The 15657-nt window shown below is 40.5% G+C and overlaps 1 protein-coding gene across 2 annotated transcripts in view; it reads left to right on the forward strand.

The window, feature by feature from the left end:
* ABCA4 (ATP binding cassette subfamily A member 4) overlaps window positions 1-15657 on the forward strand; it is a 450770-nt gene that overhangs the window by 227570 nt on the left and 207543 nt on the right. For both annotated transcript variants that reach the window (XM_073593112.1, XM_073593113.1), the window contains exons 16-18: window positions 3337-3558; window positions 4322-4526; window positions 14995-15078. In XM_073593112.1, coding sequence (XP_073449213.1) covers window positions 3337-3558; window positions 4322-4526; window positions 14995-15078 — 511 coding nt within the window. The remainder of the gene's footprint in view (window positions 1-3336; window positions 3559-4321; window positions 4527-14994; window positions 15079-15657) is intronic.

A 15657-nucleotide genomic window follows, 5' to 3' on the forward strand; every position in this document is an offset into this window, starting at 1 on the left:
ATCATACTGAGGTGTGTAACAGCCAATCCTTGCAGAGCTGCTGAAGAAAGGAGTGGGGGAGGGAATTAAAAAATAATGCCTGTGTCATATGCCCCGTACACAAGGTCGGATTTTCTGACGGAAAATGTGTGATAGGACCTTGTTGTCGGAAATTCCGACCGTGTGTAGGCTCCATCACACATTTTCCATCGGATTTTCCAACACACAAAGTTTGAGAGCAGGCTATAAAATTTTCCGACAACAAAATCCGTTGTCGGAATTTCCGATCGTGTGTACACAAATCCGACGCACAAAGTGCCACGCATGCTCAGAATAAATAAAGAGATGAAAGCTATTGGCTACTGCCCCATTTATAGTCCTGATGTACGTGTTTTACGTCACCGCGTTCAGAACGATCGGATTTCCCGACAACTTTGTGTGACCGTGTGTATGCAAGACAAGTTTAAGCCAACATGCGTCTGAAAAAATCCTAGGATTTTGTTGTCGGAATGTCCGATCAATGTCCGACCGTGTGTATGGGGCATTAGGCTGGTGCACGAGATGTAAATCACTTGTCACTCACAGCAAGGGGGAGGATTTGACAAAGTTTTTCTCAGTTTGTCAAGATTTTTCTCACTGAACAATAAAAGAAGATTGCTCAGAGATGGTTTAACTCTGTGTGGCAAGACTGGGCTCAAATGATAAGAAATCTTATACTCTACAGTATATAAAAAAAAATAAAAAAATAAAAAAAATGTTGGGTTTACATCCACTTTAAGTTTAAAGCATTGATTTATTGATAAGTCACTAAAATCACAATGAAAGAGATCTGGGTACATGATAGCAGTTACAGAGCATAATTCAAACGTGACTCTTTGTTGAGAGTAGCTTTCGGTAATCTTGTTAACGAAGAGTCACTTTCGAATTATCCTCTGAAATCGCTATCATGTACCCATATCTCTTATATTATGATGTTAGTGACTTATCAATAAATCAATGCTTTTACCTTTATTTGTGTTAATTTGGAACCTTGAATGTTCCAATAGCTCGTATCCTAATATACTTACACCATATGTTTAAAAAAAATGTACGCATTCATCCTTCTACGTGTTATGTATCACCTCTAGCAGACAAATATAAAGATGTATGTTTGGGAGACTTCCCCTCTACAGGTGCCTCTCAGCCATTTCCACACAGTCTGAAGGCATGTGTATTGCTTGACCTGTATTTCCGTAATGGCTGAATGATTATCTGCAGGCTTTACATTTTCTTAGAATTTTAGTCAGAGAAAACATGCTTTCCACATTCCAACACACATGCCCAGATCAAGCCTCGATTATCTTCTTGTCTTGTCAGAACTGATAAAGCTGATAAAGCACGTAGAAAATCTGGAGCAAAGATATGTGTCCTGTAGTGCTTTACCTCTTGTGAAACTACAATGCCCAGCATTCAGGAAATGAAAGCCACTCCAAACCTCTCAACTTCTAAAATCCCATCCAGGTGTTGCATGCATCCACCCTGTGCTCATATCACACACCTTCTTTTATTGACCCCAATGATTTATTAAGGTCATAACACACTTTTTGCCCACCATATTAAGCATCTGCACTCCTTCAGGCTTTTATTCTCCACCCGCAATACTCTACCAGCAATATTCCACTCTCAAGTAGATATGCATGCAAAAACAAAATGGAACCACAAATGGTGCTCTCAGTATAATCTCCTGGCCACACTAGTGAGATACATCGCTGTGGATATGTTGATGCATTTGCTATAACCTATGTAATTTTATTCTGTTACCATAGCACTTGGGTGCTTTGTTAATGTGATTTTATTTATGTGGGAGTTTTTATAAAATAAAATAGGATTATATAGAGAACACTATTTCCGGTCCCATTTTGTTTTTGCATGCATATCTACCCGAGAGTGGAATATTGCTGCTGGAGTATTGCAGGTGGAGAACAAAAGGCTGAAGGAGAGCAGATGCCCAAAAGCCCATGGCGGGGCAAAAAGCGTGTTATGACCTTAATATATCATTGGGGTCAATAAAAGAAGGTGAGCGTTTGATATGAGCACAGAGGTGACACCTGGATTGGATTTTTTATCAGTTGAGAGGAAGTATTGGGATCACAGCACATTGGTGGAGGACTTTTCTGTAATATTATTTTAAGATGGGACATTTAGATTTTTTCTTTTCTGTTTTATTTTTATTTATTTGGATTGCACTACATCTAAATGTATGGTATATGTATAAAGAGGTGTTTTAGGTTATATTGCGAATAAATGTACTGTATAACTGTGATTATGGTTTTTCACATACACCAGAATATTAATGACATTTTCTACAAGCTTAGTCCCCACATCATGTGACTAGTTTAGTAAAGAACACTGCTAGAGTGTGCAATTGTAGGCAGCATGGGTTCTCTTTATATGCAGAACTACTCATCATTGTCAACTATCTAGACCACCAAACAAGAGAAAGGGATGGGTTCATGGCTCCTGACCTTGTAACATTAAGAGGAGGTCCTGTCCCTACTCCCAGCCTGTGACTTGACAGTGAAGGAGAAGCAGTAGACTAATATGCTCATGTCACTCTGCTCTCACTGTCTATCAGTATGTTTCATTTTAACAAATGAGTACTGCACCATAACTGAATGGCTATTTGTTTTTCCCCTCTCTCTTCCAGTTCTGCTGTGTAGGGAACGACATTGTGGTTTTATGCACAATGGTGACATTGCAATGTGATGGTTTGCTTTGTAACCTACTGAGCTAAAATAGTACTGCATGCAATACTTTATTTCAGTGTATACTGCAGCAGCTATTTGGCCTGAACTGATACAATCAAAAGCAAAGCATTTTTTCTTGTCTATGTGTAAGGGTTGTGCTGGAAATAGCTGCCAGAGCAGCCCCATGACATCTGGTGTGAACGGGCTCATAATGATGTATTATAAATAAGTACATAGCTGCATTCATTTGATTTTCTTTTTATACAGCTGCCCGGAGTCCGGCTTTAAGAAACTGGGCTACAGAACATGTGACCTCTAAGGATTGAAATATCTTCTTTTTTTGTTGTGGGCTGAATAATTATTTTCCTGTTATTTCCATAGTCCACAAACTTTCATTTTACGCCTTTTACAAAAGCAGCAATTCCTGTGATGCTTCATTCTTACCATATATTTGTATGTTCTGTCATTTGTTTCGTTTTTTTGTTTTATTATCAGTTCTATGTTCTCTGAAAGAGGTTCTGCTTTATTTCCTCTCTTTTCTTATCTCTGTGTCAGAATCACATTTTCCTGCACTCCCTTGTTTTATCCACAATAAGAGCTCACGCTGATTGAGTTTCCTTTTTTGTTGCAGGGTGGCGGAGTCCTTCACTACAGCAATCCTTTAATCCTGTTCCTCTTTCTGATGGCTTTCACGCTCTCCACCATCATGCAGGGTTTCCTCATGAGTGTCTTCTTCTCTAAAGCCAACCTGGCGGCAGCTTGCAGCGGGGTCATCTATTTCACACTCTACTTGCCACACATCCTGTGCTTCGCTTGGCAGGACCGCATGACTTTTAAATTGAAAACAATGGCAGTGAGTTTTTGTGCTTGGCTTTTATCAGAGTACTGTGCTATTCTGGTGTTTGTTTACTTTAGACCATTTGTAGAGACATAATAGACAGAAAACATAGGGGAAATAATTTAATTGCTAAATATTATTAATATTATTATTGATATAACCGAATATGGGCTTACTCATCAATGAGTTAAATAACGCAAAACATTTTTTTGATTATGTTCCACTGGGAAAATAACCAGAGCAGGAGCTTGTCATCAACTTGGGGTAGATGAGGGAGGAGAAATAAAAGAAGCTTGGGCGCTAGCTGGAGTCTATAGATTAATTATTTATAAATCCTAAATATTTAGTCAGGTATCATCATACTTTAACTGATCAATGGAGTAGCGACAAAGTGGAAGCTGATCATGGTGTGGGGGTAAAGGAATAATAGCTGATCATGACTAATTGGTTCTCTTGGAAAAGAAACAGAACTAACTGTGGATGGTGGAGCAGGAGAGAAATGGCAATATGGCAACTGTGGATTGGCAGAGGGCACAGCTTATATTTGCTTAAGTCACATCCAGACCTTCATAGAATTAATGTAGGTCTGTTCCTAAAACATGAAGTCAATTGAAGGGTATTCTGCCTACCTATGTCTTTATCAAAACAAAATATGTCACATAGGCGCCCTTGATTTTGACAATGCAGTTATAATTTCTACACATGTCCCACATTTATCTCACTGTTGTGGATCTAAAAATCTTCAGATAATCTGCAATATAATTCAATGTTGTTGCAGAGCCTTTTGTCCCCAGTGGCTTTTGGATTTGGTACAGAATATTTATCTAGATATGAAGAACAAGGCCTGGGCCTCCAATTTGGAAACATCCGGAAAAGCCCAGTGGAGGGTGACGAATACAGCTTTCTATTTTCCATATCCATGATGCTTTTTGATGCCCTTGTGTATTGGATTTTAGCATGGTACATTGACCATGTCTTTCCAGGTAGGCCTACCACCTTCAAAAGCCAATGTCTTATGTCAATATATAATATACTTGAACTTAAGTTCTGTTAAGTGGTTTTAATTTGAAATAATGTGCTAAGTGTGTTGTAATGTACACTTTTTACACCAGTCAATTAATAATACAGCTGATTGCACTATTTGACATAAAGTTAGTTATTAGAAGTCATACCCATTAATCTGTATATGAAACTTGAGCATGAAAATATGAAAAAGTGAAGTAAAGTGTTTTACTAGATTCCCAGCGTACCGCCGTGACACAAATATTAATGTTCACAAAGTCTGCTGCCTGAGTGTTTTTAGATCTTTTTGTCAGATGTTACTATGGTATACTGAAGTATAATTACAAGCATTTCATAAGTGTCAAAGGCTTTTATTGACAGTGACATGACATTTATGCAAAGAGTCAATATTTGCAGTGTCGACCCTTATTTCACAAGACCTCTGCTATTCGCGTTGACATGCTGTCAACTTCTCGGCCACATGCTGACTGATAGCAGCCCATTCTTGAATAATCAATGCCTGAAGTTTAAAGTATATATGGATAGGGGCAAGTGGCGCTACCTATGTTGGATACGTACCAATTGTGCGTTAGCTATATAGCTGTATATTAACTGTGTGCTCTCCTAGAGGTGAAAAAATGTACTATTACAGAACCGTGTATAAGTTGTATATGTGCCCAGTGGGATAGATATCCCGTACCAAAGGGTGCAACCAAATTATACAGGTGTACCAACAGAGTATATATATATACAAGTGTAGCAAAGATTACCATCAATAGTGAATAATGGTGACATTACTTATATACATAATAAGTGTATTAACACACACCCCCCTCCTCATGTGTAAGGGGTTAACCATATATTAGCAGTTCGTTCTCCAGCTATATCACTGGCTAGTAAGGAGTCTCTGTTCAGTCCATACCCAGTGCAATGTAATAATTAAGTATATCTCCACCGTGTACAAGTGGCGTGTTATGCTGAGGGTCCAATCACAACCCCCTTTCTTACCATAAGTGCAATCAATATTGATACGAGCCAAGTGTAACGTGTGCCATAAATATATAAAAATATACCACATACAAAATAAACTGTGTCAAAAATATACCAATTGTGACATAAATATAAAAAATGTAGATAGTAGAGATCGCTATTTTGAAAATTCTAGCTTGAAGACAGTTCATTCAAAAATTCCTGCGTAAGGTGACTGTGGTGATAGCAGCAGTTGATGATATCCAGTGACTTAAGTGCTCCCCCTCAAGGGTCCCCACTCACCAACTCCCTGCACCCCTGCAGGGGTAACATGCATCCAGTATCCTCGATGTTTTCTTGGAATCCAATGGGGTTTCCGCTCCAGATGTAGCTATCCTTCAGGGTTGGGTTTTATCTCCTCCTCACTGGACACACACTCTCCACACTCACATCCGTCAGCAGCTGCTGGAAAGAGAAGAACAAAAAAATAGTAACATTGGGCTCCTCACATGAGCTACAAGAAAATGGCCGCCAGCCTGTGCTCATGTCCGCGCGTGCGCGTCGCCATGACAAGAAAGAGGTGGGTGAAAGCGGCTGCGTTGTACCTCCTCCTGGACTGGTATACTGCAGAGGAGATGCTAGAGCTCTATGGCGACGCGCACTCGCGGACATGAGCACAGGCTGGCGGCCATTTTCTTGTAGCTCATGTGAGGAGCCCAATGTTACTATTTTTTTGTTCTTCTCTTTCCAGCAGCTGCTGACGGATGTGAGTGTGGAGAGTGTGTGTCCAGTGAGGAGGAGATAAAACCCAACCCTGAAGGATAGCTACATCTGGAGCGGAAACCCCATTGGATTCCAAGAAAACATCGAGGATACTGGATGCATGTTACCCCTGCAGGGGTGCAGGGAGTTGGTGAGTGGGGACCCTTGAGGGGGAGCACTTAAGTCACTGGATATCATCAACTGCTGCTATCACCACAGTCACCTTACGCAGGAATTTTTGAATGAACTGTCTTCAAGCTAGAATTTTCAAAATAGCGATCTCTACTATCTACATTTTTTATATTTATGTCACAATTGGTATATTTTTGACACAGTTTATTTTGTATGTGGTATATTTTTATATATTTATGGCACACGTTACACTTGGCTCGTATTAATATTGATTGCACTTATGGTAAGAAAGGGGGTTGTGATTGGACCCTCAGCATAACACGCCATTTGTACACGGTGGAGATATACTTAATTATTACATTGCACTGGGTATGGACTGAACAGAGTCTCCTTACTAGCCAGTGATATAGCTGGAGAACGAACTGCTAATATATGGTTAACCCCTTACACATGAGGAGGGGGGGTGTGTGTTAATACACTTATTATGTATATAAGTAATGTCACCATTATTCACTATTGATGGTAATTTTTGCTACACTTGTATATATATATACTCTGTTGGTACACCTGTATAATTTGGTTGCACCCTTTGGTACGGGATATCTATCCCATTGGGCACATATACAACTTGTACACGGTTCTGTAATAGTACATTTTTTCACCTCTAGGAGAGCACACAGTTAATATACAGCTATATAGCTAACGCACAATTGGTACGTATCCAACATAGGTAGCGCCACTTGCCCCTATCCATATATACTTTGTACTTTTATCTCACTCCTGTGGGGGTGAGTAAGGGGAGGCTGCAAGCCTTGATCTGTGAGCGCGGAAAAATATTTTTCTTTTTCAATGCCTGAAGTTTGTTAGAATTTGTGGGGTTTTTTTTGTTCATCTGCCTCTTGAGGATTGACCACAAGTTCTCGAAGGCAATAAGGCCTGGAGAGTTTACTGGCTATGGACCCAATTTTAATGTTTTATTCCCCAAGCCACTTAGCTATCACTATTGCCTTATTGGTAGGGTGCTCCATGATGCTGGAAAAGGCATTGTTCGTCACCAAACTGTTCTTGGATGGTTGGAAGAAGTTGCTCTCAGAGGATATTTTTGTACCATTCTTTATTCATGGCTGTAGTCCTAGGCAAAATTGTGAGTGAGCCCACTCCCTTGGCTGAGAAGCAACCCCACACATGAATGGTCTCAGGATGCTTTACTGTTGGCATGACACATGACTGATGGTAGTGCTCACCTTTTCTTCTCCGGACAAGGTTTTTTCCAGATGTCCTAGACAATTGGAAAGGGGTTTCAGAGAAAATGACTTTACGCCAATCCTCAGCAGTCCAATCCCTGTACCTTTTGTAGAATATGAGTTTGTCCCTGATGTTTTTTTATGGAGAGAAGTGGCTTTTTTGCTGCCCTTCTTGACACCAGGCCATCCTCCAAAAGTCTTTGCCTCACTGTGCGTGCAGATGCCCTCACACCTGCCTGCTGCCATTCCTGAGCAAGCTCTGCACTGGTGGAGCCCCAATCCCACAGCTGAATCAACTGTAGAAGATGGTCCTGGTGCTTGCTGGACTTTCTTGGGCACCCTGAAGCCTTCTTTACAAATGCAGTGGAAATGTTTTTTATGGGTTTAAGTTAATTTTCATGGCAAAGAGGGACTTTGCAATTAATTGCAATTCATCTGATCACTCTTCATACCACTGTGGAGTATATGCAACTTGCCATAAAAACAAAAAACTGAGGCAGCAGACTTGTGAAATGTAATATTTGTGTCATTCTCAAAACCTTTGGCCATGGCTGTAGGTTTTTAGACCAAAATATCCAGGGGGCTGAAGTGAGTGAATACAGTTTTTTTTAATTTAGGCTCTTCTGCATAGATGGCATTATTTGCTCAGTAATTGATTTAACTTGTTGCCTGGAACTGCTCTTTTCAATAAACATGTAATTTTGCCCATTCAAGTGTAAGCTCCAGAGCTGTCAGAGCTTACACAGATAATGGCCTTCCCCACACCCCATTTAATAATGCTTGAGCTTGGTGATTGGCTACTCAAGTACTGGATATGCAATCATGGAGAAGGAGAGGAGGTGACATGCTCCCTCACACCCAGCAGATGAGAGGCATTGGAGTGTGGTGAAGGTAGGTATCTGTGAAGGGGGCAAGAGGAATTCAGTGAACATGTCATTTTTCCTAAATGGGCAAGTGCGAGGTGTACTTAAATACAACTAGATTAATCTGTCTGCTTTTTCTCTGAAGTCAACTAATAGAAGCATTAGTAATGAGTGGGTCTAATTTTCACACCTGAACACTTGTTCTTCTGCATTCCTATGGAACTTTCTGTGTGTGGTGGAACCACTGTGTATTTAGGTGTGTTAATCCTCCAGTTTAGTTTGTCGGGTCCCATGATTGAAAATTCTGCCTCTGTTTCTGTTTCCAAGTATTATATTAGTTGTATAATATGTTATTCTGTTGGCTAAGAGTGAGTACAAAAATGTTAGTTAAATGGTTACAGCACTGTATAAAAAAAAATAGTATCCCAACCTCCTGTCCTTCATATCAAATTTAGTTACTATAGCACAAGCCTTTACATTGAGAGAAATGAAATTCTCGCTACCTGGCCTGACCAGGGCTGGCACAGTATTTCTGTCTTCTGGTGCTCCAGTGTCCTCTACATTAAAATGGTATAGGGCTGTGGTTTAGCTATAGAGGATTGTGTGAGGGGAGGGAAAAAAAGCACCAGGCAGGCATAGTGTAGCACAATGTAATAAAGAATTAAAAATCGATATAAACAACAGTAGCACTCACAAGTGGGTGGGATAAAGGATGACAGTTTGCGATGAATGGGAAGTCCAAGTGTAAACCGAGAGCTGAGATCTCTGTCTGAGGTTGTAAGAAAGCAGGCCATATGGAAGTAGTGAAATGAGCCAGGGAGTCGGCATCAGGCTGCCCTATGTGGCCGTGATGGTGTGTCCGGTGTTCGGATATCCATCCAGAGAATGTGTATCCAGCTGGAGTGGAGAGAGAAGCTGTCAGTCCGTCTGCTGTGAGAGCCACAGTGTAGCGATGTAGTGTATTGTGTTTAAGGCTGGGTTCACACTGCTGCAGTGCGAATTTACCGCGATTTAACCGCGAATTTACCGCGATTTTACCGCGAATTTACCGCGATTTTACCGCGAATTTCAGGAGTTGGATATAGCTGCGATTGATAGTCTAGCCAATGGAATCATAATGTAAAAAAAAAAAGGGTCTTAACTTCCTGTGTACTTCCTGGTTTTTGTGGAGAGTAGTGTGGTGGAATTCGCACATATGTGAACCAATCAATGCGATTCAAGAACGATTTACATTGATGTCTATGGAGACTAAATTCGCAACGCAACGCAGTAAACTCGCACAGGACCTTTTTTTCACGCAGGTTATATTCGCAACGCGTCGATGTGAACGGCACTAATGTTAATCTATGTAATTTAAATGACTTGCGAATTTGAGCGATCGCAACGGCTCAAATTCGCAATAGAATTCGCAGCAGTGTGAACCTAGCCTTATAGAGCATTAGAGTTGATTTACTAAGACTGGAGATTGCAAAATCTGGTGCAGCTGTGCATGGTAGCCAGTCAGCTTCTAATTTCAGCTTGTTCAATTAAGGTTTGGCAATGAAACCTGGAAGCTGATTGGTTTCTATGCAGAGCTGCACCAGATTTTGCACTTTCCAGTTTTAGTAAGTCAACCCCACTGTGTCACTGTCAGTCTACATTTTAACCTCAACACCTGCCCCATACCTATCATAGGAAATAAGGGTAATAGGCCATTTTCTTCTGTGGCTGTTGAAATGTTATTCCAGTGGGCATAAGAAAACTAGTGAGCTCTGTACTTACGGGTGAATGGAGTGACTAGTTTTGTTTAGAAGTTGCACTACTCTTTAAATTAGTATGTTCTGTGCAGCAGGAATATCATTCACTTTTGTTCACAGTATTGTTGAGAAATTGTACTAGTTCTGTGCAGCAGGAATAACTGTTCACTTTGCAAGTGCAGTTGAACTGTGCAAGGGAATTACCCCTAGAAATGCTGTTTTTTTTTTCCCTTGTGATTGGGTATTCTTTTCCTATCAAAACTTCAACACATCCATTAAGCTCTGTGGAAAATTACCTTGCAGAGTGCAACTTCACTTGGAATGTGAATAGTGTCCGTGCCTTTAGTAAATCAACCAAATAGTGTCCATGATCAGAGAAAAAGAAATAAAGCCCAATGATGAATAGTTCACTGGTTTGCCTGACCATGAATTTGCAGCAAAACAAGCACTCTGCGATGATCAGACCTTTTCCACAGATCACCAGTCCTCAGTGGCAGCCCGTTCATTAAGGGCACATGGGCGCTGTCCCCTCTATCTATGCCACCCCCCCATATGGTTAATGGATAGATTCATGCATACATGAATCTATTCACGGCCGCCACAGCCACCCCCTATTTATGCGTCCGGCCCCTTTCAGGGCGCTGGGCAATTGAATTACAGTGGGGGCGGAGTTTGAAGCACCTGATTAGAGCCATAGGTTCTAATAGGCTTCAAAATAGGGTGGACTCGGAGCACAGAGAGTTGCGCTCGGAGCCCACCCAGGTGTGTTAGAAAAGCAAATGAATATTCGCTTTTTTAACACTGAATCACCTCTCCGCCACTCAGGAAGTGTGGGTCTGATACTTGTTTCCCGATTGGCTGAAAGGTCAGGGGATCCTATTGGACACCTAGGAGGAGGGGAGAAGATGCACGGTGGAAGCCGCCGTGATCTCAGAAGAGAAGAGGAGACGCTGCCAGATACCCACCGCAGTCTGATCCACTGCCGATGTGCTTGCCGATCCCTGCCTCTGTTTGCCTGCCAATCCTCGATGCCGTCAGTGCCAGTAGACCGGCAAACAGCGGGGGGTGGTGCCTTGAAAAAGTATTCATACCCCTTGAAATTTTCCACATATTGCCATTTTACAACCAAAAACATAAATGGGTTTTATGTGATAGACCAACACAAAATGGCACGAGAGATGTGATTGCTTCAAAGAAAGACGTTCAGCAACGTTAATGTTGTTACCTGATTGGGATTAATGCATCCCATACGGAGTGATGCAAGGTTTTAAATGAGCACTTTTGTGAAGCTGGAGTGGCGGGGTTATCAGAGAGTGATAAGTTTCACAATCCTTTATATGTTGCAAAGAATAATATTCACACATGTAGGAATTGAAGCAAAAGCATTTATTCACACATAGACTCCTGTAAATCAGGAGACTTTTTGTCGCATTATTGCGACAGGACGCCAGTTTTCTGCCCAGCTTCCAATTCACATATGTCACCACGTTTTTTGAAAGTTGAAATCATCATGTATATACACATACACACACATATAAAGAATTGCTTTTCATCATTATTTTTATCTTTATGTCGTTAAAAATTTTTGCATATATTTATGCACCATACACACATATTTAGTCTTTTCTTGTAGACACTGATAGTGGTGTTGGATGCACATTTTTTTATCACATGCATATAGACCCAATTCCAATTCTTATCCTATACACCGTTTACATTATACCGCAGCCACCAGCTCACATAGTTTGCCCATACTTGCACCTATCCGTATGATAATTTATACGTTTGAACGTCAAATTCCAGCACCCATCTCATTATTGTAGTTTTGAAAAATAACAAACATGTTTTTCAAAAACCTTGAATAGAATTTTTTATTATTTATATATGTTGACATTTGCCAATATGAATACATTTCATTTATATATTCATGTCTTCATTAGTGATTCCACTATAGGACGCACATCCAATCACATCTATGCCAAAAAGATCCCACACAGACTAACGATCAGCTGTTTCAAATCAGATAATCAATATGTAGTCATGTGGTAGATAAATTATGTGTATATAAGTGGTGATCACTTTCGTACAAACCAGCTATGAGTAAGCGCTCTATGGGAGCGTGAAACGCGTTAGCGGTTAAGCTGCATTATCCCAACAAAGCCATGTACGGATTTTAATCATGTTATTACTTTTTCAATAAAGAGGATTTTATTTTTCACTTTTCCAATCCGGAGTGCGGCTGTCCAGATTTTTCCATCACATACATACCATTGGAATAGCAATTGCCGGCACCTGGGGCTCTCACAATCATCCACACAGCGGAGGATGGGAAGCTTGAACCCGATCACCTAGAGCGGTGGTAATTATCCTGTTTATCACAAAATGGCACATAATTGTGAAGTGGAAGGAAAATTATAAATGGTTTTAAAAATTTGTTACAAATAAATATCCGAAAAGTGTGGCGTGCATTTGTATTCAGCTCCCTTGCGTCAATACTTTGTAGAACCACCTTTCTCTGCAATTACAGCTGCAAGTCTTTTTGGGGATGTCTCTACCAGCTGTGCGCATCTAGAGAGTGACATTTTTGCCCATTATTCTTTGCAAAATAGCTCAAGCTCTGTCAGATTGGATGGAGAGTGTCTGTGAAAAGCAATTTTCAAGTCTTGCCACAGATTCTCAATTGAATTTAGGTGTGGACTTTGACTGGGCCATTTTAACATGAGTATGCTTTGATCTAAACCATTGCATTGTAGCTCAGCTTCCAGCAGGTCGTTGTCCTGCTGGAAGTTGAACCTCCGCCCCAGTCTCAAGTCTTTTGCAGACTAACAGGTTTTCTTCTAAGATTGCCCTGTATTTGGCTCCATCCATCTTCCCATCAACTCTGACCAGCTTCCCTGTCCCTGCTGAAGAAAAGCATCCCCACAACATGATGCTGTCACCACCATGTTTCACAGTGGGGATGGTGTGTTCAGGGTGATGTGCAGTGTTAGTTTTCTGCCACAAATAGCATTTTGCTTTTAGGCTGAAAGTTCAGTTTTAGTCTCATCTCATCAGAGCACCTTCTTTCACATGCTTGCTTTCTTCTTGGCACTCTTCCATAAAGGCCAGATTTGTGGAGTGAACAACTAATAATTGTCATGTGGACAGATTCTCCCGCCTGAGCTGTGGATCTCTGCAGCTCCTCCAGAGTTACCATGGGCCTTTGGCTGCTTCACTGCTTAATGTTCTCTTTGCCTGGCCTGTCAGTTTAGGTGGATGGCCATCTCTTGGTAGGTTTGCAGTTGTGCCATACTCTTTCCATTTTTGGATGATGGATTGAAAAGTGCTTCATGTGATTTTCAAAGCTTGGGATATTTTTTTTATAACCTAACCCTGCTTTAAGCTTTTCCACTTTATCCCTGACCTGTCTGGTATGTTCCTTGGCCTTCATGATGCTGTTTGTTTACTAAGATCGTTTAAGAAACATCTGAGGGCTTCATAGAACAGCTGTATGTATACTGAAATGAAATTACACACAGGTGGACTCTATTTATTAATTAGGTAACTTCTGAAGGTAATTGGTTCCACTAGATTTTAGTTAGGGGTATCAGAGTAAGGAGGGCTGAATACAAATGCATGCCACACTTTTCAGATATTTATTTGTAAAAAATGTTAAACCATTTATCATTTTCCTTCCACTTCACAATTATGTGCCACTTTGTGTTGGTCTATCATATATCATCCCACTAAAATAAATTTTTGGTTGTAACATGAGAAAATGTGAAAAATTTCAAGGGGTATGAATACTTTTTGAAGGCACTGTAATACAACAGCACTTGACCTTATAGGTGTGTCATATCATCATAAATGTGGGTGTCCTAATTTAGATTCTACTTTCCAACTTCTGATAAAGAGTTTTATCTAAATATAAGTTTACGCACTACATCATCAATATACTATCTGAATGGCTACTTGATGGTAGTAGATTTGTTCTGAACAACAGGATTGCCCTTTTGTCACTCAATATGCTTCTTGCATTTTGAGGATAAAGTCAAAACCAGTCCTCCCCTCTCCTGCTGTGGAACTGTACAGTCCGCCAGTTTTGAACCATAAGAGACAGGGGAGCTCCTGGAGCTGGAGTCAAAGTTCGAAGAAAATCCCTTTTGAACCTTTAACTTTAACAGGCGTATGCTGTCAGGCTGCATAAAATGTAAAGAATGTGAGTTTATGTTAGTGCTTTACAACCATTTGAAATGACCATGTGCCAGCAGCATGCTGGACAATAGGACTACAGCTCTCACACCAAGTGCAGTGGTCCAGATCCACAGTGGACCTACATGCACCCTGAACATTTCTCCAATCAATAACACTATACTCTCTACGCAGTGTTGTTGGTTGGAGCACTGTGGAGTGCGTGTTCAACCACTGGAGACCCGGATTGTGGGGCTAGTGGTCCAGGTCCTAAGCATGCTGTCAGAACATGGAAAGTTTACAGTATATAGTAGTAAATCACTAACATATTTACAAGCGCTTTTTAAAATATTTCACATGTTCTTTACTTTGAATGCATTTGATTGACTGCATAACCCTAGTAAGAGGTTGAATTGGGCTCCAAGAATAAGTGAGCAAATGTAAACTGTAAATATCCTTGTTTCACCATATGGTAAATGCAGCCCTGCATAATGCATTACACCCATTTACCTGTAGATACACAAAATATACTGTCTGTGCTCTACAATAATATTGAAATTTTCTGTATTTTAGGGGAATATGGCATCCCAAAACCGTGGTACTTTCCATTCTTGGCAACCTATTGGGTTACCTTTGAAAATTATTGGGAAGGTGATGGTAAGAAATATCCTGTACTAATCTTTCTGAATGAGAATATGTAGGTATTGTGTGACTGCATAAAAAGATTAAATTCAGTACAGTGGGAATATTATTGAGTGGCTTTGAACTTCTAATTGGCCTATAATTATTTCAGAGAATTACTGGGCAATGACTCATCCGAATGACTTTGATGCTAATAAGAAATTTCAAACAGATAAAAACTTGTCTAATTTTAGTGTCATGTAATAAAAGATAATATGGTAGAGTCTTGGAAAAAGTTAAGTTAATTTATTTTTTTCATGATAATCTTAAAAATGCAGGGATCTAATATTAAAGCTGAACTCCAGGCTAACATTTAAATACACAGATGAAATACACATATGAGAGCTGTTTTACTTGCCAAAAGATTTGCATTTCTGTCCATCTAATCCTGAGATTTACACAGCTCCACCGCACAGCACAGCCATGTCTGGCAGGGTAGGTGACATGATTTTCTTCTCTCCTGCAGTAATGAACTCTTAGGGCCCTTTCACACGGACGTGTCCGTGTACGGGCTCAGCTTTGCTCAGCGGGGGATCGCTCCGTGGATCCCCGCTG

This window comes from Aquarana catesbeiana, linkage group LG07, assembly GCF_042186555.1.
Source record: "Aquarana catesbeiana isolate 2022-GZ linkage group LG07, ASM4218655v1, whole genome shotgun sequence".
In the NCBI taxonomy this organism is placed as follows: domain Eukaryota; kingdom Metazoa; phylum Chordata; class Amphibia; order Anura; family Ranidae; genus Aquarana; species Aquarana catesbeiana.